This window comes from Corvus moneduloides, chromosome 10, assembly GCF_009650955.1.
Source record: "Corvus moneduloides isolate bCorMon1 chromosome 10, bCorMon1.pri, whole genome shotgun sequence".
Lineage (NCBI taxonomy): Eukaryota > Metazoa > Chordata > Aves > Passeriformes > Corvidae > Corvus > Corvus moneduloides.
In genome coordinates this window covers 3,938,341-3,966,232 of record NC_045485.1, presented here as the reverse complement: position 1 = coordinate 3,966,232, position 27,892 = coordinate 3,938,341, and the positions used below count along the sequence as shown (strand labels likewise).

The 27,892-nt window shown below is 46.6% G+C and overlaps 2 protein-coding genes across 11 annotated transcripts; one reads left to right on the top strand and one right to left on the bottom strand.

The window, feature by feature from the left end:
- Positions 1-86: 86 nt before the first annotated feature.
- Positions 87-27,013, top strand: CEP63 (centrosomal protein 63). 9 transcript variants are annotated; one of them, XM_032119402.1, is made up of 16 exons: positions 87-291; positions 1,120-1,227; positions 8,124-8,242; positions 9,812-9,992; positions 11,199-11,294; positions 13,441-13,563; positions 14,380-14,493; positions 16,866-17,099; positions 17,355-17,500; positions 18,232-18,366; positions 19,148-19,262; positions 21,094-21,291; positions 21,715-21,801; positions 23,318-23,517; positions 24,044-24,341; positions 26,491-27,013. In XM_032119402.1, the coding sequence occupies exons 3-16, from the start codon at positions 8,199-8,201 to the stop codon at positions 26,647-26,649; spliced, it is 2,130 nt and encodes a 709-aa protein (XP_031975293.1). In that variant the 5' UTR covers positions 87-291; positions 1,120-1,227; positions 8,124-8,198; the 3' UTR covers positions 26,650-27,013. The 9 variants fall into 9 exon arrangements, with proteins under 9 accessions (XP_031975293.1, XP_031975297.1, XP_031975296.1 ...); XM_032119406.1 differs by lacking the exons at positions 87-291; positions 1,120-1,227 and adding an exon at positions 5,322-5,337; XM_032119405.1 differs by lacking the exons at positions 87-291; positions 1,120-1,227 and adding an exon at positions 5,381-5,555.
- ANAPC13 (anaphase promoting complex subunit 13) lies at positions 1,734-5,318 on the bottom strand. Of its 2 annotated transcripts, none has more exons than XM_032119410.1 (3): positions 5,248-5,318; positions 4,278-4,403; positions 1,734-2,197 (listed from the first exon to the last, which is right to left on the bottom strand). In XM_032119410.1, exons 2-3 carry the CDS (start codon positions 4,374-4,376, stop codon positions 2,072-2,074), a joined length of 225 nt encoding a protein of 74 aa, XP_031975301.1. In that variant the 5' UTR covers positions 4,377-4,403; positions 5,248-5,318; the 3' UTR covers positions 1,734-2,071. The 2 variants fall into 2 exon arrangements, with proteins under 2 accessions (XP_031975301.1, XP_031975302.1); XM_032119411.1 differs by lacking the exon at positions 5,248-5,318 and adding an exon at positions 4,971-5,236.
- Positions 27,014-27,892: the final 879 nt, after the last annotated feature.

Genomic DNA, 27,892 nt, shown 5'->3' with positions numbered 1-27,892 from the left:
GCTTGGTTTCACAGCGCCCTGCCTTTGGAGAGCTCATGATGATCCCTAATCTCCCATGTCCCTCCTGCTCTCCCAAGTGCCACGGTGCAGAGTCCCTTCCACAAATCCTGTCACCACCTCAGACAGGAGACAGGTGACAGCACTGTGTTGTGACAAAGGGAAGGTACCGCTTCAAGGTGTCTGGCTCTCCACTGGGCTCCCAAGCAACTGCTGTCTTGGATAACACACAACTGGCATTCCCACATTTTCTCACAGACCTGCTGGAACCTCATGAATTCAGCTCTAATTCAAGTAAGGAAGGCTTTTTCTTTCCTTGCTGGATGGGAGGAAGAAGATGGCCAAGGAAAGACAACTGTCAGGGGCAGGAAAGGTAGTCTGAAATTGGAGCTGGAAGGTATAGGCCAAAATTGGGAAAACGAGGGTGGTGAGAAGTCTGTAAAGGGATGAGAAGGGAGGGAGCAGGGATGGCTGCTGGATGGAAGTTGGGTGGTAGCTTTGCCTGGTGTTTTCTTAGCAAATTCTTCTAACATAGGCCAGGGAAAGGGAACGTGGGGTGGATTAGAAATAACTCCTTAAGCCCAGGCTCTGTTTTTTTTCCCCTGGTGATGACCCAATGAGGAGTTGAACTATTACAGCTCCCAGCTGCATAGCTGGTTCTTTGGTCCATGCTATACTTACTAAGTTTTTTGACTTTGCTAATTCTCAGGTTAATCCTTAACTCTTCCTGCTGTCTGCAGCTCCTTCTCGTTCAGACAAATGTGTGCTGCTCCTCTGGTGCAGGCACGGATCACACTTGAGGCAGAGCATGTGCCTAGCACGATTCCTTCACAAGCACCTTGAGCTCTTCAGCCTCAAGCAGCTCAGCAATCTGAGTCTCACTGAACATGTGCCATGCTGTGGTCCAATTTGAAAATCACCCAGGCAAAAGTTGGGGCCTGTTATTTTGAATAGGATAAACACTGAGAAAAGACACCAAATAACTTCTGCGGATCTGGAAGCTCCAGTGCTTTTTTTTCTGCTGCACTGGCAAAAGAATATAATTTAAACATTGTTTTCCTTCCAGCTCCTTTCTCACCTCTACCAGTAATTCTAAACTCTGTCAAAATATTTTCTCCTTAGCAAGAAGTTCTGCCAATGGTGAGACGGAACTGGTCCAACAGTGAAACATGAAGAACAGAAGGCTTTTACCTGTTGCAAAAGACACCTGAGAATCAGAGATAAAATAAGGTAAATCGAGAGGGCCTTGCCTTTCATCTCAATACAAAGAGAGGTAACAATTTGCTGCCTGAAGCTAAGCCCTACTTGTTTCTTTTTTTTGTTTTGGATTTTCATTTCCCATCTGAGGTTGCTCATCCGAGTGGCTCTCACTTCAAGAGGCCCTACACTGGGGCTGGCAGGTTCTTCCTTGGAACTCTCAACCATCCCTCAGAAGACCATGATTTTGAGTTACCACCATTTCAGCATCAATTAGACTGTCTGTTCACTGTACACATTGGCAAGCATTCCCAGGATGTCAGCACTGGAAATGCTGTCCACTACTACCGTCAGATCCTGAGAGCAGGAATTCAAGCGCTTACAGGCTACTCCCCGCTCTTGATTCTGCTGACCAACCTTTCACACCTGCCCCACACATCCTGCCTCAGCCACACACTTGTTAAAGATGGCAACAACTCACAGCTATTTGGGTTTTGTACACTGAAATCTAGACAATAATCCCACTGTGAGCTTTGAAATCAATTGCAATTTGAGACAGTAAAAACTTTTTAATCATGTGTAGAAAACATTTAAGATCAGAATTTTCACCAACTTAAGAATAATTTAACAAAAACCATGAAATAATCTTATAAGCATGAAACATTTTGCACTTGGCTGTGACATGTCAGAACCTCTGCTATTTCACATTCAAGAGACAAGCATTTTAAACTCTTCTCTGTGAGCAGAACCACTGTTGGAATCTGGAAGTTTCAGAAATGTTGTTTCCTCCTTAGGGCAGCTTATGACAGCAATGGTCAGCTGAAAAATATTTTTATGTTGCATTCTTGCATCCACTGTATGAAATCCCACCGATTCACTAATTTCCTGTGGGTGGAATATTTTCATGGAGATACTGGAGAGCCAAATCTGTCCACTTCATTTCTTGCTCTTTCACAGACTCGGTGGTGCCGCCGTTGTCTTGCTCTGGTTCAGGGAGCTCATTCTGAGAACAAAACACAGGTACAATGCATTCCACACGTAATACACCTCCTGAAAGCAGCAGGTTGTTACTATTTGTATGGATAGATATAAAAACCCACAAACGAGACCAGAGGGTGCACCTGAACAATAAATATCATACATACTGATCCACATAAAAATATTGCAGAGCCCTGTCACAAACAGTATTCTTTTCATTTGAATATGGTGCTTAATCTGAAAGGTAAATTGTTTTCCAGGACCCTGGGGCTTTTCTATACACTCAGACTGCACACACAGTGAGGGAGAATATACAGCAAATGCAAAGGAAGTAAATAACAGTACAATGCAATTATTCCATTGTTTGTTTGCAATGTGCTGCTTCTGCTGTTGCCAAGAATACAAATACTGCAGACAACTGGTTCTGTAACTTGTTACTATCCTATGGCAGGTGAGAAGGCCTTCCTGTCTGTGTGCTGGACTCAGGTGTGGCTGTGCTGGATGAACAGCAGAAGCCAGAACCCCCTGCCAGGTGTGCCACTGAGCCGCTCACAGCACAGTAAGGGGAAGGAGAGTTTAACTGAGATTTCATTTTCCTTCCTTCTATTATTTGTTCTCTGTCTTGCTGTATTGGTGTAGTCACATTGAGCATGTGCTATTCTGCCAGATACCATTTGGGCCGGAATTCTGAGTTCTAGACCTCTGGAAATCCCAGCGTGAGCTAAATAAAATGTTTCAGTTTTGAAAACAGTGAATGATTCATGCCCATTTGAGTTCCCAGAAATGTCTCAAGTGAGCACTGGGGCAGATTCTCAGGACAGGCTCAAATACCACTTTCACAGCCATTCTGGTTGCTCCTTTGCAATCTCCCTGAGTAAGTCCCCTGTGAATTCATGCTGGTCTTTCCATGTGATCAGAGCCATTCCCATCTCTGGGGATCTTTATATCCACAGCCAGGCCTTTCTTTCTATTGTTAGTTGGTGAGGCTTCCTTCTCTGGGGCTGTCATCTGTATGTCACTGTAAGCCATCACAAGATGGCTCTAAGGGAAGAAACAATAATGTTTCGACTCAGGGTGAAGGCAATTGTCAACAAGGAACCTGTTTATGATACTCAGCTTACCTAATAAAGGTTACCCGAAGCAAAGGAGGGTTTGGGCTCTTTTAGCTGAGAATCACACTTCTGCAAGATGCTTCCCTCAAGCCCAGCTCTTGGCAGGAAAATGTGTGCTGTACATATGGATTTTGAGTTGTGCAGCTGCCCCTCGCCCTCTCTGAAAAGCCACTGGTGGCAGGGCTAAAGCTTGAGCCACGTCACAAATTTGGAAATCTCTGTGCTGAAAGAAACCAGCACCCCACAATCCCCATGGCTGCTCTATCTGTGCTAGCTGGGGTGAAGCTCATGTACCAGAGAGAACAAGGAAAGGGGAAATCCTCAGCTACCTCCCACTTCCTTGGAAGTTTCAAAATAGCTAAGGAAAGGTATCACTGTGGGAGATCTGAAGCTTCAGCTCTGGGCTCTGTGGGATCAGCAGGAGCTTTTCCCCTGCTGCCCCTCTTTGGCCTCACAGCTGTACCCTGGATGAAAGGAGAGGTGCCATGCCTTGGGCACAGCAGTGCAGACAAGAGTCCTGCTGCACCTGCCAGCCCTTCACTGCTATCCTGGAACTGCCAACAGCAACACTGTATCTGGAAAAGACTGCTTTGAAACACCTATGGAAACCTCTCAGCTTCTTTTAATAGCATTGCAGGAAGTGGAAATAAAGTGTAACTAAGACTGCAACTGTCAGTGTGAGACTGGTATCAAACACCAGGAACTACAAAGGGAAGCAGAGAGAAAGGATAATTCTACTTCTTCCTGTTGCCAAACCCAGGACAGTGCAATGGGAAGAGCACTCCAGTTCTGAGAAGATTCAGCAACTGGTCAGGGGAAGAGGGACAGAAACGTCCATGTCCATGCACACAGGAATGACTGGCATAAAGGGCAAGGAAGGAGTCAGATCCAGGAGCCTTTTGTACACCACGAGCAACACTGTGTCTTTTCTTGGAAGGGTCTGTGATAAACACAGCAGCCTTAACTCAGATTGATACGTAGCAATTCACCTACCAGAGGGATGGCCACATCCTCGTAGGGCAATTTATCTTCCCTCCATGCATCATCGATCAGGTCCAGGATCCTGCCATCCCTCTGCACCTCGCTGTCCATCGTCGCAGCGGGTCAGAGCAGCTAAATCTGTGACACAAAGCAGATGCTGTTTTAACAACATCCCCAGCCAAGGAGCTGCAGTTTGGACTACAGGCTTGCTCCAGGTTTGATGCAATCCATATGAAGCTTAAACTTACAAGGAAAACCTTGATTTTCCTAATCTACTCAAAAAGGGATTAGAACCACAGGAGAAGAACTTAATCTGAAAAGAACTCTATCAAAGTGAATTGCAGATTGATATGCATCAGAGATGAATATATACAACCAGCTGGTTATTGTTAATGATATTTACGTGCATTTATATCTACTGACTGACTTTTAGAAGTCTTAATTTGAGTGAGTTTGAGCACCTAGAGCTGCCCAGGACCCTTTGCTGCCTGCTGGCTTACAGCCCCTGACCAGTGCCGTGCCTCACCCACACCTTCAAACGTCTGGAAGTGTCACAACAAAGGACTTGAAAGTACCCAGAATCCTGCCCGAACCTGAAGTCCAGTTTCCAGTGAAACAGAAGCAAAACGAGACCTATCTTTCAGCCCCAGCTACTATAATTACTCCAGAGTGTTTCATTGTACTCTGCCCTCCTTGAAGGGTCACCTCAGGCCCTCGCCCCGGTGTGACCCTGCAGGGCAGCAGCAGCAGGCGGCTCGATCCGGAGGGTACGCGAGAACTGACACTCATTCAAAAGCAAGCCAGGCCTGGCACTCGCCGGCTGCCGGAGCCGCGATGTGGGCGGCGGTGGGCGCGGGCCGGGGCGCATCCCAGCCCCGGGGCGATGCGATCCCTGCCTCTCCCGGCCAACACGGCTCCGTGACCGCCCCGTGTCCCCCCGGTGTCCCCCCGGTGTCCCCCCGCGGGCCCCTGCCCGCCCTACCCTGCCCATCCCCGGGGCCGGCGCTGCGCAGGCGCCGCCTCAGCGCATGCGCGGGGCTGCCGGCGCGGGGCCGGCGTGCGCGCCGCAAGGGTGGGAAAGGCGGGAAGGGGGGAAGGAAGGAGGGAAAGAAAGAAAGAAAGAAAGAAAGAAACAAACAAACAAGGAAGGAAGGAAGGAGGGCGGGTCGGCCAGCCAGCCAGAGCTGGGGTGCTGGGCAGCCCGGAGCGGAGCTCGGCCCGGGGGCTCGGGGCTGGTCCCCGGGGAGCGGCGCTGGAAGGGCCCCGGGCAGCGAAACTCGCCCGCGGCGGGTGCGGGGTAAACACCGTGAGGGCTCGGGAGCGGGGAGGCTCCGGCTGGGGAGGAGCTGCAGCAGCGGGGGAGCCGGGAATGCTGCCGGAGGGCAGCTCCGGTGGCTGTAGCGGGGAGCACTGCCCGGGCACACTGGCCCCGGCTACTTCACAGGCTTAAGCTGCAGGTCTGGATTGGACATCAGGAGGAATTCCTTCACGGGAGGGGTGATTAAATATTGGAAGGGGCTGCCCAGGGCGGTGGTGGTGGAGTCCCCATCCCTGGAGGTGTTTAAGGAAAGACTGGACGTAGCACTCAGTGCTCTGGGCTGGGTGACAAAGTGGGGATCGGTCACAGGATGGACTTGATGGTCTCAGAGGGCTTTTCCAGCCTCAGTGATTCTGGGATTCTTGCCCTGGCGAGGGGTGATTGGCTCCGGGCTCCTGCCGCTGGTGCCATTCCTGCCGCTGGCAAGTGGAGCTTGTCTGTGGTATTGCTTTTGGGAGGTTCTTGCTCCTTTCATTGTAAGCATGCTTCCAGCAACGCTGTAAGATTGCACCTTTCTATGTTTTTAAATGTGAAGTAATCCCAGTCTTTTCTCATGGGCGCTATTCTTAAGTCCTCCTGCATATTATGAAGTTCTCTCCTCTTGACTCTACTACAATTCTGCCTTGAGCTGGGATGCTAAGCCTTGTTTATTTTTAAATGTGTTGTTTTGGTTTGGGCTTTTTTTTTGTCCCACACCTTTTTTTTTTTTTTTTTTTTTCAAATACTTCCATTTTCTTCATTTTCAGAAGTGATCAGCCAGCTCTCCTTGCTTTAGCTGTAGTTTATGAAGGAGATTGTTTCCTCTTGTGGGTCTTTACTGAGGTGCCTGTAACTTGCACATTGCAACTTGCAAGCATGAGAGGCCAAAATTTAATACTAAATCAGCAAACCTTATGTAGTATAAAACTGGCTAGAGGTGTCTGATTTTAAGGCTTTTCCCCAAAATCTGGGTATGCTGGCAAAGTAAGCAAAGCTGGCAGGCTGTGAGGGTGGTAAGGCACAGAGAAGCCGTGGCTGTCCTTCCATGGAGGTGACCAAGGCCAGGTTGGACAGGGCTTGGAGCAACCTGGGATAGTGGAAGCTACCCCTGCCCATGGCGGGGGTTTGGCATGAGATGGCTTTGATCTCTTCCAATCCAAACTGTTCTGGAATTCTATGCTGTCTGTCTCCTCATCTCTCTGACCACTGAAAATTCATTCTGTGTCGGTGTGATTAGAATGTAAGAGGAGAGCTGCTGCTGTCTAGTGGCTGCTGTTGCCACCTGGAGAACTCTTGGAATGCTGTCAACAGCTCAGGGGGTCTGCTCATCTGCTCTCCTCAGCACCCTGCCCTCAGCAGAACCACGAAGTTGTTCTGCATACTGATGGGGCTTTGTTAAGCACAAAGAGGGCCAAAGACAGACAAAACACTATCAGAATAGGGAAAGAATTTTTTCTGTGTATCTTTTATATGCTTGTGTTTTAAAATGCATCTCCCAAGGACAGGTTTTAAATTGTGAATTGTGTTTTAAAGTGCTGTAGGAGCAGGATGGAAGATTCTTCAGGAAGGAGAGCAAAGCTGAGCCTGTGTTTGTGGAAGTCTCCCTTGCTGTGACCTGCTCCCCTTTTGCTGATTGCTTAATAATGCCATGTTAATCTTTGAGGGAAGGTGTTGGAAGGATCCATCTTCATGTTGGAAAGATCTACACATCTTGGAAAGTGTGTAGATTTTGGAAACATAAGTTTGTGTTAATAGCTCTGGATGAGTCTAACCATTTTTGTGTTAGCTGCAGTTTCATGAAGGAGACATTGAAACAAATTCTGGCTTCCTGGCTGTGGTCACTTTATTCCCCATTTTTGGCTTTAATGTAAAGCCTTCTTGCTTTCACTATGATGTGAAATTTCTATGGGTGTGCACGTGTTTGTGACTTAAAACGTATAATTTTAAACTAAAACAGTGTACTGCTGCTGTAAAGCTGTTCAACTTATTTTCATAATTTAAGGCATAATTTAAGAGGAATTTTTAAGGAGTTTGTGTTTTGTTAAAATTCCCACAACCATTTGTACAACCAGTGTGTTCTGAGTGTGGTGGGAAACTGCACAGTCTCTTTAACCTAGTCTCTAATAAGGCCTGGAAAAGATGTAATTTGTGGATGAATTCTTACTGCTACTTGCTTATGTTTTCTCTCTGACGTGACAAACTTCCCCATCAGACGTGGATCTCGGGCTGACCCCTTTGAAGCCCAAATGTTCCTGTTACTCCACAGTCTGGTGCTCTCAGGACATCTACCAGTCCCTCTGTATTGAGTTCACACAAGTGCAGAGTTGCTCAAGTGCAGATTCTCATTGCTCCTCTCTGAATTTATTAGATCACATGAGTCTGGCACTGCAGTTTGGGGGTGCTGGGTGATAGCATTGGATACATTTTTCTGGTAGAAAAATCTGTTTTCCTCTATTTGGCTTGTAAGTTCATGAAGGTGCCATTGTTTTCCTCACCTCAACTGCATGCTCCTGGTATGTTTTTTAACTTCTTTGCTTTGTGGGCTTCTGCTTGTTCTGCAGTTGGATGGAGAAGCAGCCTGGTTTGTGCACTGCTTTCCTGTGCTTCCCTAGTACTGAAGCCACCAGGATTCAGTGATGGAGGCTTTGCTGGAAGGAATGCAGAGAAATGGGCAGGGGAGGTACGTATGCAACCGTACACAGCAGCCATTCCAAATGATTTGAGCATTAACCTTGCCTCTTACTCAGAATAAATCCTCTGGTATCAGTGTGCAGTGGCCTTCAGCTGCTGCAGGAGCAAAGTCACTGGGTGGGCTGGCTCTGCACTAATCCCTGCTCAGGTATTATAGCCTTAGTTGTCAGAATTTTAGTTCTACATATTCCTGAAACCTTGCCTTTTCTTCTTCTGTTGTTGTAAACTCTTCTTACTGTCCGACATCAGGAGCAGTAGTAAGTAGAGCTGTGAATAAATATTTATTTTGTAACAGCCTTGCAAGGTTAATGAGATGTGACTTTGTTATCTGATTTCATCTGAAAACATCTGATTATTTCCTGCTTGCGTTGAAACTGCAGAGTCCCACTCAGCTCTGAGGAATCCTTAATGCTCTGTCTGAGGTGAGAGCCTCTAGACTTTTCAATCCCCGAGAGAGACTGTAGTGACAATAACAGAACAAAATGTTTTATGTGTTAAACAACCGTGAAGCAAAAGTCACCGATGCCATTTTCCTAGTCATCCTTGAGAATGTGACTCAAATTTATTTGATACTGTATCTTCTTCAGAGAGCTGGTTGCAGAAATCAAGTTTAGAATTTGCTACATATTAGCAGCTGCTGTGAAGGAAATGTTCCTGCTCTGCATAATAGCTGCTAATTTTTGGTTAACTCGCAGGACAGGGTGAACTTCAAATGTGACTGATTTTGGCTCCTTTAAGAAGTATTTCTTTTCCTATAGAAAAAGTGCCAAGTCGTGAAGTGTGCATATGCCCTGGGGGAACAGAGAAATTTCCATCCCTTAACCTATTGATTTCCATTTCTTTTCAGTTCTTCCCATTTGACAGGCAAATTAAAGGGGTAGAGATCATTATGGAGTTTGCCACCCTCCAGGGCTGTGTCTGGCAAACCTTAATATTGTCCCTGTCTTGGCAGCTTGGGAAGTTTCAGAGGAGTTACTTGAATTGGCTTCAATAATTACTGCACCAAATTAGAAATCTGGGCGTCGCTAGGGAGCTTGTGCTCCCCGATGGATTGCGAGGGTTTGATTCTTCATTATCATGTTGTCATCCAGCCCCCTCTGCTTCAGGGTTTGTCTGCATTTGTGATAAACTTCTGTTTTTGGGAGCTCATAGCCTGGCTGTAAGATTCCTCTGGTGACTGAAACCTGCTATAAAATGCCTCTGCCTGGAGAGCAATTAAGGCAATACAAAATATGAATTAAACACGCTTTGGTTTACTTAGGTAATGCATAGTACCCAAGGCAAAGGGATGAATGCCTGAGTGTGAAGTGATGTGGTTTAGCAGGCATGGATGGTACTGGGTAAAAGGCTGGGCTTGATGACCCTGGAGGTCTCTTCTGACCTTAATGATTCTCTGGTTCTATTTCTGTGCAAGCTGATTTGAGGAGAGTTCAAAGCACTGTGTGTGCAGGGTTGGTGCCCTGGTGCCAGTCAGTGTGTTCTGCTGCCTTTGTTGGTCTGGGACACGGGATGTGTTGGGTGGGACCTGCTTTGTAACTCCAGTCTCTCTCCCTTCCAGCGGTGGGTTCTTGACCTCCTGCGAGGCTGAGCTGCAGGAGCTGATGAAGCAGATTGACATCATGGTGGCTCACAAGAAATCCGAGTGGGAAGGGCAGACACAGGCTTTGGAAGCTTGTCTGAGTGCTCGGGAGCAGGAACTTTCCTCTGCCAAGGCAGCTCTGCAGGAAAAACAAAAGGAGGTACCTTTGTTTCATTGTGCTTTTTGGTTGGGGTCAGTAGTGTGTTTTACCTGTTAGAATCAGGAAATCAGGAAGAGAATTCTTAAAGGACCTGTTGGAGCAAGGTGTCTGGTTCATAGTTCAATCCAAGTCAAGTGATCAGCTCCCCTAGGGTTGGTGGAAGCCCACATACTGAACTGTTAGAATTATTAGAACCCAGAGACACTGGTTCTGGCTACAGCAGTAATGGACAGCCCAGCAACCTGTGGTCATTGGTAGAAAAAACCCATTTTCTACTCTATAAATTGCACCAAGAAAAACCATTTCCTACTGTAAACTACACCAAGATGTTGCTGGGAAGCTTTCCATGGGCTGTTTTACAGAGCTCTGGTTTTGTGGTCCTTAAAGGCCTGAGGAAAGTGCAAAAAAACTCTGTATTGGTGGAAAATTATCAGTAAGTGAAGTTTTTGTGCAGGATGTGGACCATAAGATGCAGCTGAGCCACAGGATTTTAATTTGCAAGAATGATGATTTTTATCATACAGGTTATTGTTCTTATTATCAATTATGTTTTCTCAAGACACTTGAAATGTTTCTTACCACCAAAAGCAAACATGAATTTCAAACTGAACTGTAAAGTATGTTCGAAGTCTCTGCTGGAGTATATTCATGCTTTTGGTTTAGTCATATGAATTTTCTGTGGGTTTTCTTTTAATTTTAATTTGTTGGCTTGTCAACCACTCAGGTTGTAGATGGGAAAAAGATGGGAGGAAAAAAAAAAAGGGATAAAAATGAGTCACAGGAGCAGTTGAATCAGGGCCAGGGAAGTCTTTTCTGTGAGCTTCAAAACCCCATTTCTTTCATTTTCCTTGCTATTAGGAATCTCTCCTTTGCCTGAGGATAGTAAGATAATGACATGGTCAACTTTTCTCTGGGTAGATAGCTTGAAATCATAATGCATATTTGTGAAGACTTTGATGAAAATACTGGAGAGAAATAGACTTTTGGCACAAACCACATATGTCAGCTTTGTCCCCAAAAGTGAAATCCAGAAACTGGCTCAGAACAAGAGGCCGGAACAGAAACAGTTGTGACCCCAGCCTACTAAAGATTTAGGCACAGCCTCCATCTGTTTCATAATGAGGGACCCCACTGAAGTGTCCATGTACCTACTGACAATGAAGGGCACTTCTGTTGTTGTTATTTGCTTTTTATCCCTTTGTTCAGGTCGGCATGTTGCGTCGCCGGGTCGAAGATGTGGAAAAATCCAAGCAGGACATGGTTAGAGAGTATGAGCAACAGCTGAAGAAATTCCAGGAGGAGGTGAGTTGCAAAAAGAGAAGTTTGGTTTTTAGTTCCCACTTGATGACGGGTCAAATACCTCATGTCATTGTTTTTGTTTCGATGCTGTGGTTTTAAAACTCCCCGCTCTGTTAGTGTTTGTGTGCTTACCAAAAAGAGCATTGAGCATAGATAAAGTGACATTTTTATGGCTCACTTGGCCTGTTTTTTGTGATTTGGAGGAACTTGGTGACAGACAGAGAAGTGTTGGAGTAGGAATGTTTTCATATGTTGGACATCTGCAGGAGTTTACTGCAAGAATGTCCTGTGTTTGCCCATCCCAGTCACCACAGTGCTGGTTCTGGAGCTGCCACAGGTACAGGCAGCAGCAGTTTGTTCTTTCAGTATTTCTGAAATTCAAAAAGGGTGGAGATGTAAGTGGCCTGGCTTGTGTGACATCAGGGAATAACAGTTGCCTGTGCTCTCATCTTTTTGCCTCTGTTAACACTGATGACTTTAGTAGAGATTTTGTACTCTCAAGGAATATTAGTCTTAATACCCTTCATAAAAACCGAGTATACTTAGAAAATGCTGGTTTACAATAATATCAAAGCTTTCATCTCAAAGCCTCTTGCTCAGTGCATAGTGGTACCTGTCCTGCAGGTGGTATAGCAGCATTCCAGGTTTATGCCTGAACTCTGCCTGTCTCCACTTGCCCGTAGCAGGGACTGAACTAGCATGAGCAGCTCATAGAGCACTGACCTGTTTTCTCTGGAGGGCTGGACCTAGTTCCTGCTCACTGTAAGCCATAAGTGAAATTAATTTGGTAGTCTCTGCTGCGATGACAGAAGGCATCTTTTCTCATTTAAAAACACCTCACTATTCCATATGACTAACAGTCTTCATTCACTGGGTGTCCTCACTGGAATTGTGGATAAGCTGCAAAGCAAAGCTGAGGTGCATTGGCAGATCAGCCTAAATTGCTAAGGCTGAAATACAGCCTGTGCGTTGGGGCCTAAATTGCAGTTTGTGAGTATTTTACCTACACAGTATTAATGCTGATGACGCCGAGCTTCAATATTCCTCAGTCTTCTGTTCTTAGTACTGTTTGGGGAAATTATTTCTGTCCCTGTTTACCACCATTTCCAGTGCAATTACAGGTACAGCGTCTAACTTACTGACACTGTTGAAAGAATAAACCTCTTATCTCCTGATATGTTTGGCAAAAGATGTTGGTATTATCTCTAAGCCTGAACCTCTGTCTGTTCCCATTGAACACACCAAAGTACTGAGTGCATCAGGTCTTGAATCAGGTATTTTTTCTTCTCATGGTCCTGCTGTTCATCCACAGACTTGGCTTTGCCCGTCAGTAAAACGGCAGTGATGGCTTCTCAAATTCGTGTGGCTGTTTGGACACCATTTGTTTAATAGTTGAGATGGGGGGAGCTCATCAGGTGAAAAATTCTTTGCAAGTTGCAAGTGATTATTTGCATGGAGGGTCATTTAAATGTCAAGAGTTTTTTCCTCATTCCTGCTTCTGATACGACTTCAGCATCCTAGCAGCAGGCGTAGGAGTGATATTTTCTGTTGGCATTCTCCACTCATTGTGAAATACACAGTGTATCTAAGCAGAAAATGACAGATGAAGTGGTGTTGATATTATGGATAATGGCAATTTTCAAACCTTCTCCCTCTAAGCAGGAGAGTTCCAGTTCCCACCTGAGCTGCACCAGGGTATTTTGATCACACAAGAATTACCCACGTGTGGTGTGGTGGGTGTGCTCCTGTGGGTGAGGAGATCAGCCACAGGCACTGCCGCCTCTTCCTGGGGCTGGGAACCACCTGTAGAGAGGGGGATGCTGTGCCCTTGCTGCATTGACAGCTGCATGTACACCTCCATCTTATCAATATTTCAGTCATGCTTTAATTGTGGTAAGACAGAGCTGTAATTAAAGCTGCTGATGTCACGACTTCAATGGCATCTTGCTACTCTCATACAACTCGTGTGTTTTGCAGTGCTGTTGGTATAAAAGACTCATTATCCAAATGGAAGCCTTCACTTGGGAGCTGTGCAGCCTTGATGAGGGCTTTGTTTGTGTGAACCGCTTTGTGTGTCTTCTTTCAAAGGGCTGTGTAATTCTTGCCTTGGGGCCTTGAGCAAAGCTCTCTCTTTCACTGTATCCTGCAGTTATCCCGGCTGAGGAGGAGCTATGAGAAGCTGCAGAAGAAAAAAACAAGAAGCAGAGGAGAAGCTAACAAGGGACAAGAGGAGGACAAGTTTGAATTGAGCCGACTGACCAGGAAGCTGGAGGTATGTGGTAAAAAAGGCAAGTGCTGACCAGCTTGTGTGTATTAACTGACTTACTGGGCTTCACTGGTGACTGAACAGTCTGCTAGGAGGTGAGCTAAGTCCTGCTTAAGGAGCACTGCCCATCCACTCTCCAGGTGCAGCTCTTCTTAACTGCATGTGTAATAAAGGCAGTTTCATGTCTTGGGGTCTCTGACTGCACAGCATAAACCTTAGTGCTGTTCTTACCCTGAGACTAAATAAAAGGAAGAAGGTGCTGGAAGAGTAACTAATTATGAGAATGGAATGAATTCCAGTGTGAGGAGGTTGTATTCTCACTTCTTTGAGGAGGAGGGAGCTACATGTCAAACTTCTTCTCAACCCTGTCTCATGTTCTAATCTTTCTGCTCTGCTGAGCTCAACCCCACCCAGTTTTCTCCTCCTGAAAGACGTGGTAACAGCACACACCCGACTGATGTAGTGCCCAGTTTCTGGGGCAGAGATTAGCAGTCAAATTCTGTATTTAATTCTTGTCATCTTGGTGATTTCAATAGCAGCATGTTTTGGAAGCTAAAGCCAGTCTGAATTGTTAAACCCCTGACAGCAAACCCATGAACCCAGCCACGCATGTGTTGGCACTTAACATTTGTGAGCAGCTTTACCTCTGGAGGGGAGCACGGTGTGTGAGGGCTCTACACTGCTGAGCTTCTGTATCAGGTGACTGGCTAATGGTTTCCCTGCTGGGGGAAAGGTGTGAGGATATGGTGGGGAGAGAAGGCAAACGTGGATGTGAACTGGAGGGGGATGTACTGCTCCAAGCCACCCCTGCTGTCCTTGCAGGAGTTCCGTCAAAAATCGCTTGACTGGGAGAAGCAGCGCCTGCGGTACCAGCAGCAGGTGGCATCGCTGGAGGCGCAGCGCAAGGCTCTGGCAGAGCACTCCGAGCTTGTGCAGGTACAATTAACATCTGCTGAAAGTTTCTGCTTTGTTTGTGGGAGGGAGGGACAGGCTAATGAAGTCTCTGAGGCTCCCATCCAGTTCAGATTGCCATTGAAGTGACTTTTAATGTTCTGGCGGAATAAGGTTTGCTTGTACGAGTGCTGTATGGAAAAAAGATCTGGAGTCTGTCATCAGAGATTAGATAAACCTTGTGCAGCTCTCCCTGCCATCCCTCTGTTTAGCAGGGAAGACAGTAGGGTGCAGATTTCCCTGGGAGGCAGAGACCACAGCATATGACACTTTAAAGTATCTGTTACATCGTGTTGTCTAGTTGAAAGCTGTGTACCTGCCAGCAGCTAAGTACGTACCTTGTGGGTCCAGCTGAGAGGGTACTGTTGGAAAACAGTCTTCCCCTACAACAGAGAATTTCACAAAATACTGAAGCAGCAGCAGTTTTCAGCCCCCACACCTTTTTATCAGTCTCTCAAAGGTAAGGAGTGGTGGGGCTGCTGTTCTGCAAAGCTGATGGCTCCGTGAATTAGTGGTGCTGCAGCAGAGCGAGATGAATTGACCTAGAGCACAGCTGTGGAGTCACACAGACACAATCACAGCAGACACTGATAAGAAGCTCTTGCTGGGACTTTGCACTTAATGGGCTCCTGAGTTGCTCTTGAGTGGAAGCTCCTGCGAGGAGGGAGACTGTGATGACAGGATTGAAGCTGGCTCTGACAGGGGCTTTGTGAGAGGCTGACACCAGGAGATCTACAAATGCAGAGAGAGTCCTTGAGCAGAAGGTCTTGCTGCTCTGCTGTCTGTGTGTCGTTGATAGCTCAATTGTTTGGGAACAGATGTGTCCTTGGAAGGCAGGCTGGGACACTGGGGCACAGAGGAACTTGTCTTACTGTGCAGCAGAAAACCAGGAGGTTGGGGAGGTTTCCCTGAAGCAGCGTAGGTGCCTTAGGTGCACAGGTACTGTGAACACACTGCCTGAATCCTCAATTGCTTTGAAAAGCCCAGCATGGAAGTGCTAAATTTTTTCCCTTGGATGTTTCTGTACATTTTATGTGCTTAGTTGTCTTTCTAGCACCAAGGTCAAGTTGAGATCCATGACCTTGGAGTACTTCCCCTCTCTCTCCTTTCATCTGGCTTCCCCTCATCTCTTGCAGAGCAGCTTAGGGAAGCCTGGAGTTCTTCCCCAGTACAGACCACCTTCTGGAACACCTGCAGCCTTTAAAGTCAGCCTTTCTTAAAAACCTGGAATTCTCTGCTGGCCTGGATGTTGTGTGGCTGGAAATAAGAGACAGCTTAAATGTTTTCTTAATGCAGAAATAAATACTCAGGCAGTCTTGTACTCCAGCTTCTTGGGTGAAGAAAGGCTGTGCTTTAAACTCTCGGCCCTCATGATTACCTTTTCTGTCATGACTATTCAAATAATATTAAAAGGCTGTAATCAAAACTCTACCACAGCCTTGCAAATGAGCCCTTCTTATAGTTTGAGTAAATCAAGGCATGTGGTGATTCTGAAGCTGGCAGGCATTGCTACTCTTTCAAACTGGGAGTATAGGACTGCTCAAATATTTTGTTCCAGCCTTTAAAAATTCAACGATTGTATACAAAAAGGGAATATATGAAGTAGATGTTCCTAGAAGCTTATGTGAGAGCTGGCTTGTTAAATTTCACCAGCTAGCTGCGTGGAAAGAAATGCTCTGCAATAAAGTATTGTGCCTATAAATAATAGAGCAGGTATTGTCTGCTTCTTGTACGTTCCTTGTAACTTTTTCATCTGCCATTAAAACACTGAAAAATTCCAAGTGAGCATTCCCCCAAGCTGCTGGAACCTGGTATTTACTGCAGAGAGCAAAGCAAATTGGCTGTTATGCCTGGTTTGTTTTGGGGCTGTTTGGTGGTTGTGGTTTTTCCATTGTGCACCCAGAGCTGCTTTCTGTCCTGGTGTGGAATTAATGGTTGGGTAATCTCTGCCCTGTACATGGTTTACAAACCTTCTTACCCGCAGCCATCAGTCCTGGTCTAGTCTTGGGCTCATGAGCAAGAAATAGCAGGAGGCTTTGTTCTTAGACAGATCATACTCGGGCAGCAGGAGTGATCTGAGATTCTCATTTTCCAGATTCTCTTTGAACTGCTTTTGGAATCAAAGAGTCCTCTCTTTTTTCATTTTGTTTTTTACTTACTCTGTTTGCCTTTGGAAGTTTTATCCATCACGTAACCCTGGAACAATGCTCTCCCTAATTCCCTGGAAGGTATTGTTGCTCACTCTGAGAATGTGGCTCATTACACTAAGAAATCAGTAGTTGTGTTGAATGTAGCTTTGGTACAACTTTTGTGTTTTTGCAATTTAATACTTTAATGCAGATGATTGCTGTTGGCAGACCCAGCTGGCCAATCGGAAGCAGATCCTGGACTCGGTGGAGCTGGCGAGCCGCTCGGAAATCCAGCACTTAACCAGCAGGCTGGAGAGGGCCAATGACACCATCTGTGCCAACGAGCTGGAGGTGGAGAGGCTGAGCATGAGGGTGGATGACCTCAGTGAGGACAACCGCATGATTCTGGAAGATCAGCAGAGAGTTCAAGAAGAATTAAGGCAGTCCAAGAAAATGTTAGAGGTCAGTGGAGGAACTCCTAGGAAACGGGGTCTAAAGCAGTGCTGGTGAGAAGTGGTGGGAAGGCTTTTCATCCTGGAGTTGTCTCTTTCTAGAGCCTTTGTAAAGTTCCTGCTTGGCATCAAAATCGACTTCGTAGCCGTGTGCTGCTCTGCAGTATTTCCAAGGGTCATAAGAAATCTGATCAACCTCTCATCACATTGCAACAAACTGGTTTGGTCCATCTTGCAGCAGTCATTCCTTCTGCCTCCTGTGCAGGTGTTGCAGGATGAGAAGATGGAACTGAAAGCCACCTTGCAGTCTCAAGAAGATTTCATTGGCAGCTCCAAGCTGCACCTGGAGCAGTTACAGAAAGAGCTGGCCAGGATGACTGAAACTCTTCACACAAAAGAATTCCTCATCAGGTAGCATCTGTGCCTTGCTGGTACTTTGGCTTTTCAATCCAGATCTATATTCCAGGTTCTCTCACTGAGGACAGCAGCAGCATTTTCATGCAGCTGGATCTGTACTGCTAGTATTCAGAGTAGTGCACTGCAGTTTCTCACAAGCGCTGTGCTGCCTTGCAGCATTTTTCAATTTGCATTGCTCTTGAAATTAGCAGATAATCAGTGGAGAGCATGGAAGGAATCCACTTTCCTCATCTGGGTTTCTGGAGGCAGCACAGGGCTTTTGAGGGTGCTTCTCCCAGGCATTTTCAGCCAAGTGCTGGAGACCTTTCAGGGTTTGATAACGTGCTTATTAACCTAGGCTAAAGTTCTCACTGACTGGGGCTTGGTGAGGTAACTACAATCAATGACAAAATTATCTTGGCCTTCCCCTTCTGCCCTGGCCATGTGCAGAGGCTGTTGGGTTCTGGTGGCCGTGTCAGCAGGTTTGGGTGTTGGTCACCTACCAGTCTCTGGCAGGAAGGCCAACATCAAAATAAAATGAAGTCTTTTTAAATCAGCCTGAGCTCAAGCAGGGGCTGTCATCCAGCAGCTGTGTTTGCTTACTCACCCTGCACGCAGCGGTCACCTGCTTTTAGGTTCTGTGCATTTTCCAGAGAATTCCAAGAAAACAGTAGTTATGTTCCCTGTACCAGTGAACTCAGACATGATGTTTCTGTGCTGAGATAAAAGCTGCTGTTTCTGTGCAGGGCCTTGGAGGAGCGCTTGCAAGGGAAGCTGTTGTCCTCTCCAGGGCTGGAGCTGGAGCAGGTGCTGCTGCAGCTGGATGTTGCCCAGAAGAAGGAACAGCACTTGCAGTCAGAGGTGACTCGTCTTGAGAACAGGTAGCCTGCTGCTTGCTCCCTCTGGAAGTGCAGTTAGTCTTGGATAATAATACGACACCTAGTTGTGTTCATCAAGTTAACCAGTGGTTTTTGTAGGCTTGTTTTAAATATCAAAGGGCTAAAGAAATCAAGTGCTATTCATTTTGCAGTGTAATAGTGACTGCTTTGGTAATTGGCTGGCTGCCTTTCACTGCACACAGTGGGTGTTCTCAGTGCTCCAGCTTGCTTAGACTGAGCACCTTCACTCCTAATAGGCTGAGGAGTCTTTGTTAGGCAGCTGGTAAGAACCAGATCCAGACCTTCCTGTGAAGTGAGGATTATAAACAAATCTGTCCAGGGAGATTGTGGACTCTCCATCTCTAGAGGTGTTCAAGACCAGGCTGGATGGGGGTTGAAGCAACCTGGTCTAGTTGAAGGTGTCCCTGCCCATGGCAGGGGGTGGAACGAGTTGAGCTTTAAGGTCCCTCCCAACCCAAAGCATTTTGTGATTCTATGATTCCTCTCCAAGTTTGTGGTTTTCAGACTTGTATTTACATAGAAGTTTTGTAATCTTAGCTTGTAAAGAAACAAGCAAGAAACAGCTGTCATCTGTTAGATCAGCTTCCTGATCTCTTGTGAAATGATTTTGGAAAACAAACCCAAAGGATTGGTAAGGAACTTGTAGGCTGAGTTCAATTTCTGTTGTAATGGACATAAAGGACTGCCTGGAAGATCAAAGTTTCTCTGACCATTTTCTCCTCCTTGGGTAATTCTAATCTATACTTTTGCATTTGGCACCCAGCCTGGTATCTTCAAATGCCAGGTGTGTGCAGCTGAGCGAAGAGCTGGGTGAGAATATCAAAGAGCTGCAGTCCCTGGAAGAAGACCAGACTGAGTCAAGGGCAGAGATTAAAAAGGTAACGTGGCTGTGTTCCCGGGGAGGGGGATGGCACTTGGTGGAGTGAGCTGATGCCTGTGTGCCACGTGCCTCAGCAGTGGGGCCAGGGCAGGGCTGCTGTGCAGGCAGGGATCTGCTGGAGGTGAGGAGCACACCTGGCAGAGGAAGGGTTGAGAGGATACCTGTTTGCAGGTGTCTGAACCTGCCTTTGTGAGCATCTCCTGGGCATCCCCCAGTACTTCTGTACACTGTGGAAATACTTGAATTAGTGCTGGAGGGGCAAATATGTGAAGAAATTAAGGTCTGGAATCCAGAGTTTAAGCCTAATGCAGGCTCCCAACAGGATGAAGAGCAGACAAGGAATGAGTTTGCTGTAATATGTCCTTTCACACTTGAGACAGGACTTCAAATGTGTCCTGGTCCCTGTGTGAATAGGGGAGCGTGTTTCAGGCTTGACAGCTGGGCATGAGGGGAGGGGCTGGGAGGAATGGAGCAGCTCACCTGCCACGAGGGGCTCACCCCAGAGCTCTGAGCACCCAAGGGGGGCTTTTCACAGTGGTCTGCGTGAGCTCGTGTGAGAGCTTTCACTGGAGCCTGGTAGAGTGGAAGCCTCATTGAACCTGAGTGAAAAACCTCACTTGTGTGGAAATCTTTCATCCTTTATTCTGAACATACAGAGGTGCAGATCTTGCCAGAGATCTGTGCTTGGTTACACATCTAAACAGCCACACAGTAAATGAATCTCCCACAGGCTGCTGGGGAGGAAGGAGAGATTTATGAAGGCTGTTTCTGTTTTATATACTTGGGAGGCATTGAGGTGACATGGAGATAAATCACCGTGTGTACAGTATTTACATGGGTAGGCAGAGATCATCTGGTTCAATTTTCTAAAATGCTTGTAATTCTCAGAAAAATCCTAGGTGTTTGGGTGGTTAATATTTCTGACTAATGGAATGGAGTCTGGGGGAAGGAATTATGCTGCTGTCGTTCTGTTGTGCCACTGAATAAATATACAGTGTGCCTACCAGAATATTGTATGTGGTGCAGGTCTGCCACCTCAAAAAGCATTGAATAAACCAAGATAAGGTATGGAAAAAGATGACCAAAAGGATGGAGTGGTTTTTATACAAGGAGCAGCTGAATGGAATAGGACCTACCCAACTGGAAAAGAGACAAATGAGATTGAATGGACTAAAAATAAAATCATGCCTGTCATGTGGAAAGTAAATAGGGAATGATTATTCTCTCATAATGCAGGGACTAGTGATCATCACACAGAGTTATGAAAACAAAGAGATGTATTTTTACCCCGTGCATAGCTGGCTGGGGGAAGTTTGCCATGGGAAGCTTTAGTTGCTACGACCTAACATTGATTCCACTCTAATATCGATTCAAAAGACTTAGGGCAAATTAATTCCTGGAAGGAAAATCTGGCTTGAGCTATTTAAAGTTCCTATCTTTAAATACCTCAGGAAGGCAGAGTGGCAAATTGCAGGGTTATATTTTCCAAGAGTTACTGTGCTTCCTCAGTCATGGTGAACCTTTGGCTCTCTGGTTTTGGCTACAGAGGTTGAATGATGAGCTGAAGAAGCTGTTGGTTTGATAAGTTATGGGTCTTCTCACATACTTCATGGCATGAAACTTCTTTCAGTTGGCAGTGTATGGTGTGGGAAAGGATTGGGATGAGGTGGGTTTCAATCAGGAAGGACAAGCATGTGCAAAGGGTTTGTTACATAGAGCTTTTTGTTTCCCAGGACTGAGATTTCATGTTACCACGTGCCATACTTTTGCTTTTTTTGCTGAAATGTGTTTTAAAAGCTTGTGGGTGGTGTGTGCATGTCTTCCTCCAGCTGAAAGAGCAGCTCTCTCGGGCTGAACAAATGCACAGCAGTGAGCTAGAAGGGATGAAAAGGGAGATCTCCAGGCTGACACAGGAGCTGCACCAGCGGGACATCACCATTGCGTCGGCGAGCGGCTCCACCTCAGACCTGGAGCAGCGGCTCAGAGCAGAGATTGAAAGAGCAGAGAGGAAAGCAGTGGAGCACAGGGTAAAAAAGGCACAAGACTCTTATGCTGTCTGTTCAAGGGATCTGAAGGCTTGGAACACCATCCTGCTTTTTAGCTACATTAGTACTTTCCTTCTCTCTTTAGCCTCTGCACAAAAACTGAGACCTTCTGAAGGAATCTTCTAATGATGGTGTTCACTGAATCTGTCTTGCTGCTTCTTTTCAAACCAGCAGCCTACAGTTCCTCAGAATTCTTTGGGATCATTCATGCTAACTAGGCCAGGATGGATGACATCTTTGAAAACTGCATGATTATTTTTGTAGCCTTCTCTGTAGGGTCCTTGTACGACTGACAGCCCAAACCTTGCTTAGTACTTGAATCTGAGGGTGGAAAATGCTTGGAGGGTGTTTTGGGCATGTATTGTGTTCTTTTTCTGAGCTTGTTGTTTGCCTCTGTCTCCTCAGGTAATTCTGGTCCAGCTGGAAACCTTGAGGCTGGAAAACCGTCATCTCTCCGAGACTCTGGAAAAGACAGAGTGTGGTCAGCTGAAGGTATGCCATGAGGGCCAGGGGCTGGGAAGGGGCTAGCCTTGTGTTCCTGCTTGGGAATAGTCAGAGTCTTTGCCCAGGCCTCTCAAAATGGGGGATAGAGCTCAGTGAACTTAAAACCCACGCAAAAGGGGCAATTTGAGAGGAAATAAGATGCAGAAATATCAAGCTTTTGTTCAGTCAGAGAGTGGTGAAGAGAACTGCAGAAGCAGCCATCATTTCCATTTCTTCTGCATGGGCTCTGGCCCACATTTTTTAGTACATTTCATTTCACTTCCATATTAAGCCAGTTTACCTCAAACCTTTGACTCTCAACCTGTGAGGTCCTTTTGACCTGTCCTAGAGCTGTAACTGCTCTGGCCCTTGAAAGACTTGGGGTGAGAGCGTGTTCTGCCCTGGTGAGGAGCCATTCAGCAGGGCTCTCCCTTGCACTCCATGGGCAGTATGCAGGCTGGGAATATGGGCTGGATGTGTTGGGGCAGTGTTCTTGGAAAGGGCCCTGTGGTGGGCTCCTGCAGCTGAACAAAACCTCCAAAACTCTTGAGGCAGAGGGGAGAAGAGGAGCCTGTATGGAAGAGGTACAGCCTTGGCAGAAATAATGAGCTGGCTCATTTTGTGAAGGAAGAAGTGGCTGGTTTGCAATTTCTGTCTCACCTTAAGCAGAATGGATGCTTCCCAGAGGGCAAGGGCTGGATTCAGACAGCTGACAACCTCATGAGAGTACGTCAGAGCTTTTATCCTGTTAGATCTGTGAGAAGGAAATACTCAGCTCTTAGTATTAGTTTGGAGTGATTGTCAAATGTGCCAAGTTCCTGGGAAAGTGCTGAACAGAAGCTTGTGGCTGGTGGGATGGATTAAAACCAGAGCTTTCTGGGGGGCTGATTTGAAACTGAATTAACCTAAGGCCCATTACTTTCTGCTTGAAAAGTAGCTGGTGGCTTTTGCCTGTGTGAGTTCCCAAAAACGTGGTGGCAGTGTGCAAAGCAAGAAATCTGCCTTAAAAAAAAGCCCCACAGCCCAAGGCACAGGAGCTGGATCTTGGCCTGGGGTCCTAACGCACATTTGGAAAGACCTTAGATACAGAGGTGATGAGAATGAGTTAAGCATCTAAGTTAAACAGAAGTGGCAAAAAGCAAGTGGGAATGTCATGGGAGTAGAAGCAGTGGAAATTACACCCACCTGGCCTAGTAAGAGGAAGATGATGGGAAGAAGCAAGTTGTTCAGAGTTTCAAAAAGGCCAGAGGCAGGTGCATCTCAACTATCCTAGGTCCATGTTTAAAAGGAATCCAGTGGTGAGAGAGACTGATCTTCCAGGCAGATCAGCACGTTGGTTCTGGATGCAGGCCCCATAAGCCATATATGTAATTCATTTGCTCCTAGGAAAGTCTTGAAGGTTTCACCAGTCAGAATGAGCTTAGGGGATATGCCTTAAGGCATCTCTTGCTGGCCCTTGCTCTGGATGTGCCTGTGGTGTCTTGCAAACCAGAACTTCTGACTTCTGCCCTTCTTTGTCTGTTAGGGGGACGATGGCACCCTGAGAGCACTGAGGGAGGACTACACCACTGAGCTCCAGAAATTAGTATGTGAGAACCAGCAGCTGCGGAAGGACCTCGCAGAGACCAGGGCGAAACTGGGGGTCACTGCACAGGTGTGCCCGGGTGAACCCCAGGGCACCGCTCAGCAGGGGCAGGGCAAAGAGCCCAGGGATGTACAGCACAGGTGAGTGACCCTGGGGATGCTGCTTCCTCAGGGGGAAGGAGGGCAGAAGGTGTGGGGGTGTGGGGGGTTTAATGGCATGCTGTGTCTCTCTCCAGTGCATCGTGTGTCTGGGAGAACACAAGGACTCTTTGGGAATCTGCCTTTATGCCTTAAGCAGTGCAGGACTTGGAGTCCCAGCTGGGTTGTGTTCTGCAAAGCCAGCAGTGTTTGTCTTTTGGCTGCCTTTGCCTCTCTCTGGAGCAGCAGTCTGTGCTGCTTTTGGTGACAGGGTTGGATGTGACCCAGGCAGCCGTGCTCCTTTCTGTGCTGTGCTAGGATGTGCAGGCTGTGGTTTTTGGTATCTACAGCAGCAGAAGAGAGAATTCTCTACAGGGACTGGATGTGCATCTGGAAGTGCTATGGAAACAAGTTTGGATTGCCAGGGCTGTTAGTAACATCTCTGTTAATTGTTGCCTCTGTGTGAATTTTTGCTTGAGTTCAGCTGCTAAGAGACAAACTCAGTTCTGTGCTCAAACCTGCCTTCCAGGACAGCTCGGGAAGCACAGCATGAGCAGGATGAACACGCAGGGAGGACACATCTCCAGCCTGACAGGACTGCTCAGCATCATCACAAGGAGTCCCAGAGGTGTGGGGCTGCTGAAACAGGAACTGTGACCCCCAAGATGGGTGAGCCGCCCTCCCAGAGCAGCAGCAAGAGCTGCAAGGAGTCACGTGCCTGGCTGGGAGCGGAGTCTGTGCTCCTTGCAGTGGATGAAAACAAAGATTTTGCAGATGAAGCATCTAAGCAGCCTGCCTCAAATCATCACAGAGAATCTGTGTTTTTGGTAAGCAGTTGTACAGGAGCTAGTTGCTGCTCAACAGCTGAAAACAGAGCTGGGTTCTCATCTGGCAAAAAGAGACAGGCTTTTGAATGCATGACCTAACTGCATGTTGTGTGTGATCCTGTATGTAAATCAAGTGTTAAACAGGGAGGGAAAGCCACTGCTGGATGGTTAAGACTTGGCCAGAGGGATCCACGTGGTGGCTCTTCAGAGCTCCTTGGAGCAGAACTTTGTGTTTGTGTGCTTGCTAAGCTAATTCCAGGAGCTCATGGTTCTCTCCGTGCTCTACCTCAGTGTGTACCAGGACCTGCTCGTGTCCCCTCCGAATTCTGCTTCAGCTTTTGGCTTGGGTCTGTAGTAGAGGCTCAGTGTGGGTGTGGAGTGCTGGGTATGTCTGTTTCACACAGTCTCTGGCTGCCTGTTGCTGCACGTCTGTAAAGCACAGGGTCGGTTTTACCCCTTTCAATGGGGCTGCAGCAGTCAGCACACTGAACCTAAAGCTGCTTGTGCTTGCTGATGGAAAAGCCTGAAATCCCTGCTTCACTGACAAGGGGAGCCTGCTCTTTTTCCCAATTGCTGATGATACTTTTTTCATAGGGGGCAGTGTTGGCACTTTCTCTGTCCTACCTCAGCTCAGTTGCTGAAGCACTTGACCAAGATACAGAAAATTTGCACTGAATCACTTCTTCCTGTCATGTTTGGGGAGGGGAGAATGCTGAGCACTGGTCCTTGCTCCAGACATGTTGCTCCAGCAGTGCTCAGAGCAGTTTCTCCTCTGTTTGTGTGTTGGTAGCAGTGACAACTTTTAAACTATTAGCTCTTTGTGGGAGTCCAGAGATGAGGCTCTAAAGCTGATGCACAGATAAGTGGAGGCTTGTCAAGTCTGTAGATCTTGGTGCAGTTTACTACCAAGAATAGGTCTTGATTGTTTCAAGACTAAAGTAGCTTGTGCACATACCCAGAAAACAGTGTTGGGAACTTAGGCAACTGCTATATTCTAAATGGAAACTCTTCAGGATGCAGGATTGGACCTAAACTGTGAACAGTTCCACTTCAGGGTCTGAGAAGCTCTAGGGCTTGATGTTTAATAGAAGAGAATGGGCTGCTTTTTATTCTGAGAGGTAGAAATAAGGTTTCTAAGGAAATGCAGATATTTGTCCTGGTGTTGACTGGAACTCCCTGCTCATGGTCAGGCTCCAGTGTCTTTAAATCAATCCTTTTAGCACTAAGAGTGCTAAGAGTTCTCTTCAGTAGGCAGTAGTGGGGTGGGAGAGATTGTTGTCTGTAGCCTTTTCTGTTTCCCTTTGTTCCTGGCTGTTGATAAGACCTGAAAATGATGAGACTTCAGGATTTGGAAATAACCAGTTGTCTTCTCTTGCCAAGACACTGAGACAACTTGTCTGTAATGGAAAGCAGCCCTTTAGTAACCTTAATATTTCACGTGCCAGCCCCTGTGCATGAGGCTTCTCTTCATCAACTTGTACATTAAGCCTGGTTCACAGTGTTGTTTTTGTAAGTTAATAACTTGTGGGTAAGCGATGTGAGGAGCAGGAATAGTTCTTGACTGTAAAGGAAAGAATCTGGAGTAGTTTGTTGACTGTTGCTGGCTGAATTGCTGTTCCATGAGCTGCAATGAGATTTGGCCTGTACTTGCCTGTGGGATTGTACCAGGAGCCCTTTACTTTGGGGAAGAAGAGGAGAGGTATATGAAAGAAAGCAGAGATATTCCCAGTGTGGAATATCTGGTGAAATAATTACCAGTCTGGCAGTGCTTTCCCTTCCCTGGACCCAAACTCTGTGGTGCTCCCGCTCACTGAGATTTTTATGGAGACAAGGAGCAGGATGTAGACCTTGAGTTGTACTAACAGCCAGGACAAACCCCTTGGTATTCCATAGTGACCTTCTCTAGCTCTGATTTTTTGGTATTGATTTTTTGGCAGTGTTGGCTTGGTGCAGCAATCATTGCTGGCTGGAGGTGTTGGGAGGGACATGACCTGTGATACAAGTGTGAGGCCTGAGTGCTTAGTCTGCCCACTAAGATGGAAATGAGCCCTCTAGGAGCATGTTCGGTTGTGTGGTTTGCAGGTCAGGGGTGTTTCTGGCCAAAGCTTGGAATGAAGGAATACCTGATAATCCCTTTTTTTCCCTTTAGTGCCCCTTGCCTACAGCTTCTGTCGGATCCATAGCTGCACGATACCTGGAAGATGAAGAAGCGAGATCCCAGCACATCCTGGAATGCCTAAATGCTCACATTGAAGAACTGAAAAAAGAGAGTGCAAAGATAGTGAGACGATTTGAACACCAGGAATAATGTTTCTTGTGGAATGGGAATGCTGGTTACTTTACGTGGTTCCAGACTGTGACTGGGAAGGTGCCTATATCCAGTTGGTATTGGAGCTTGGGTGAGAGGCCATGTGTCCCAGCTGGAGCTGAATCAGCAGGATGGGAGTTGAGGAGAAGGAGCTCATCTCTACGTGCTTGCTCTGCTGAGGGGTGTTACACCACAAACATTTTAGGCAGCTTGCTGTAGGTCAGAGACCTGCATCAGAGCTATGTGCTCACTCACAAAGATTATGGTGTTTTTTAAAAGCAAACCATTTGCTGGTTTTTATGTAAAGTATTTTAAGTATATTTTATACGTGTAAAAGCATTGAAATAAATCAGAATGGCAAACACCTCTTTTCTTGTTCGTACAAATACACAAAGTGACTCCTGTGGCTTATCTTCCCTTCTCATCAGGAACTTGGATCAACACCTTTTCCATCACACCATAGCTATGTTCTTCAAGGACCAAGGAATGTAATTCCTCTTTCCTTTAGACTATCTGCATTTTTTCCAGTTAATTTGCCCTCAGTGGAATTTCTTAATATTTGCTGGTTCTTGCAGCTTCTGCCCTTTACAGTTTGTGTAGTATCTGGTGTCTTTATCTTGCTGTACAAGGTACTTGGAGTACTGCAGAATAGCTGAGGAATGAGTGGCTGAATTCTGGTTGTGGTCACAGCTCTTGCAAAGAGATATGGAAATAGGAAATGACACTGGATGGGAGGAGAACCCACAAGCAGGTGAGGTTCATCCACACGTCGTTGCAGCTGCCACGTGAGCTGGTGCCAGCCTGGTTTGAATCTGGGCAGTCTGGTGGAACTGCTGCATCAAAATACATCTGTGACCTCTTTTGGGGAAAATATTCAGTCTCTCCTTGAGGGAAGTGTGTTGTTAGTGAGCGAACAAGACTTGTTTCTGTGGACTTGTTTTCTTTTGGGGTCTCCGCAGTGCTCCTGTGGCTGAGTCTTCACAGCCTCTGTACAGGCAAACCTTGGGATGAGGGCATTCCATGTCCATAAGTTTCTTGTTCCTTTCCATCAGCTTCCCCTTATGTTAGAGCAGGTTAATGCTGTCAAGGAACAGGGATTCAAAAGCACCTGGTGCACCAGAGCCCAGCCATTGTGTCAGGCAGGCGAGTTCAGCCAAGGGGATGCCTGGCTGCAGACTGGGGCTGCGCTTGGGCAAGCACCTCTGCATCCCAGGGTTTAGAAATGTTCCAATCCAAAAGTCCT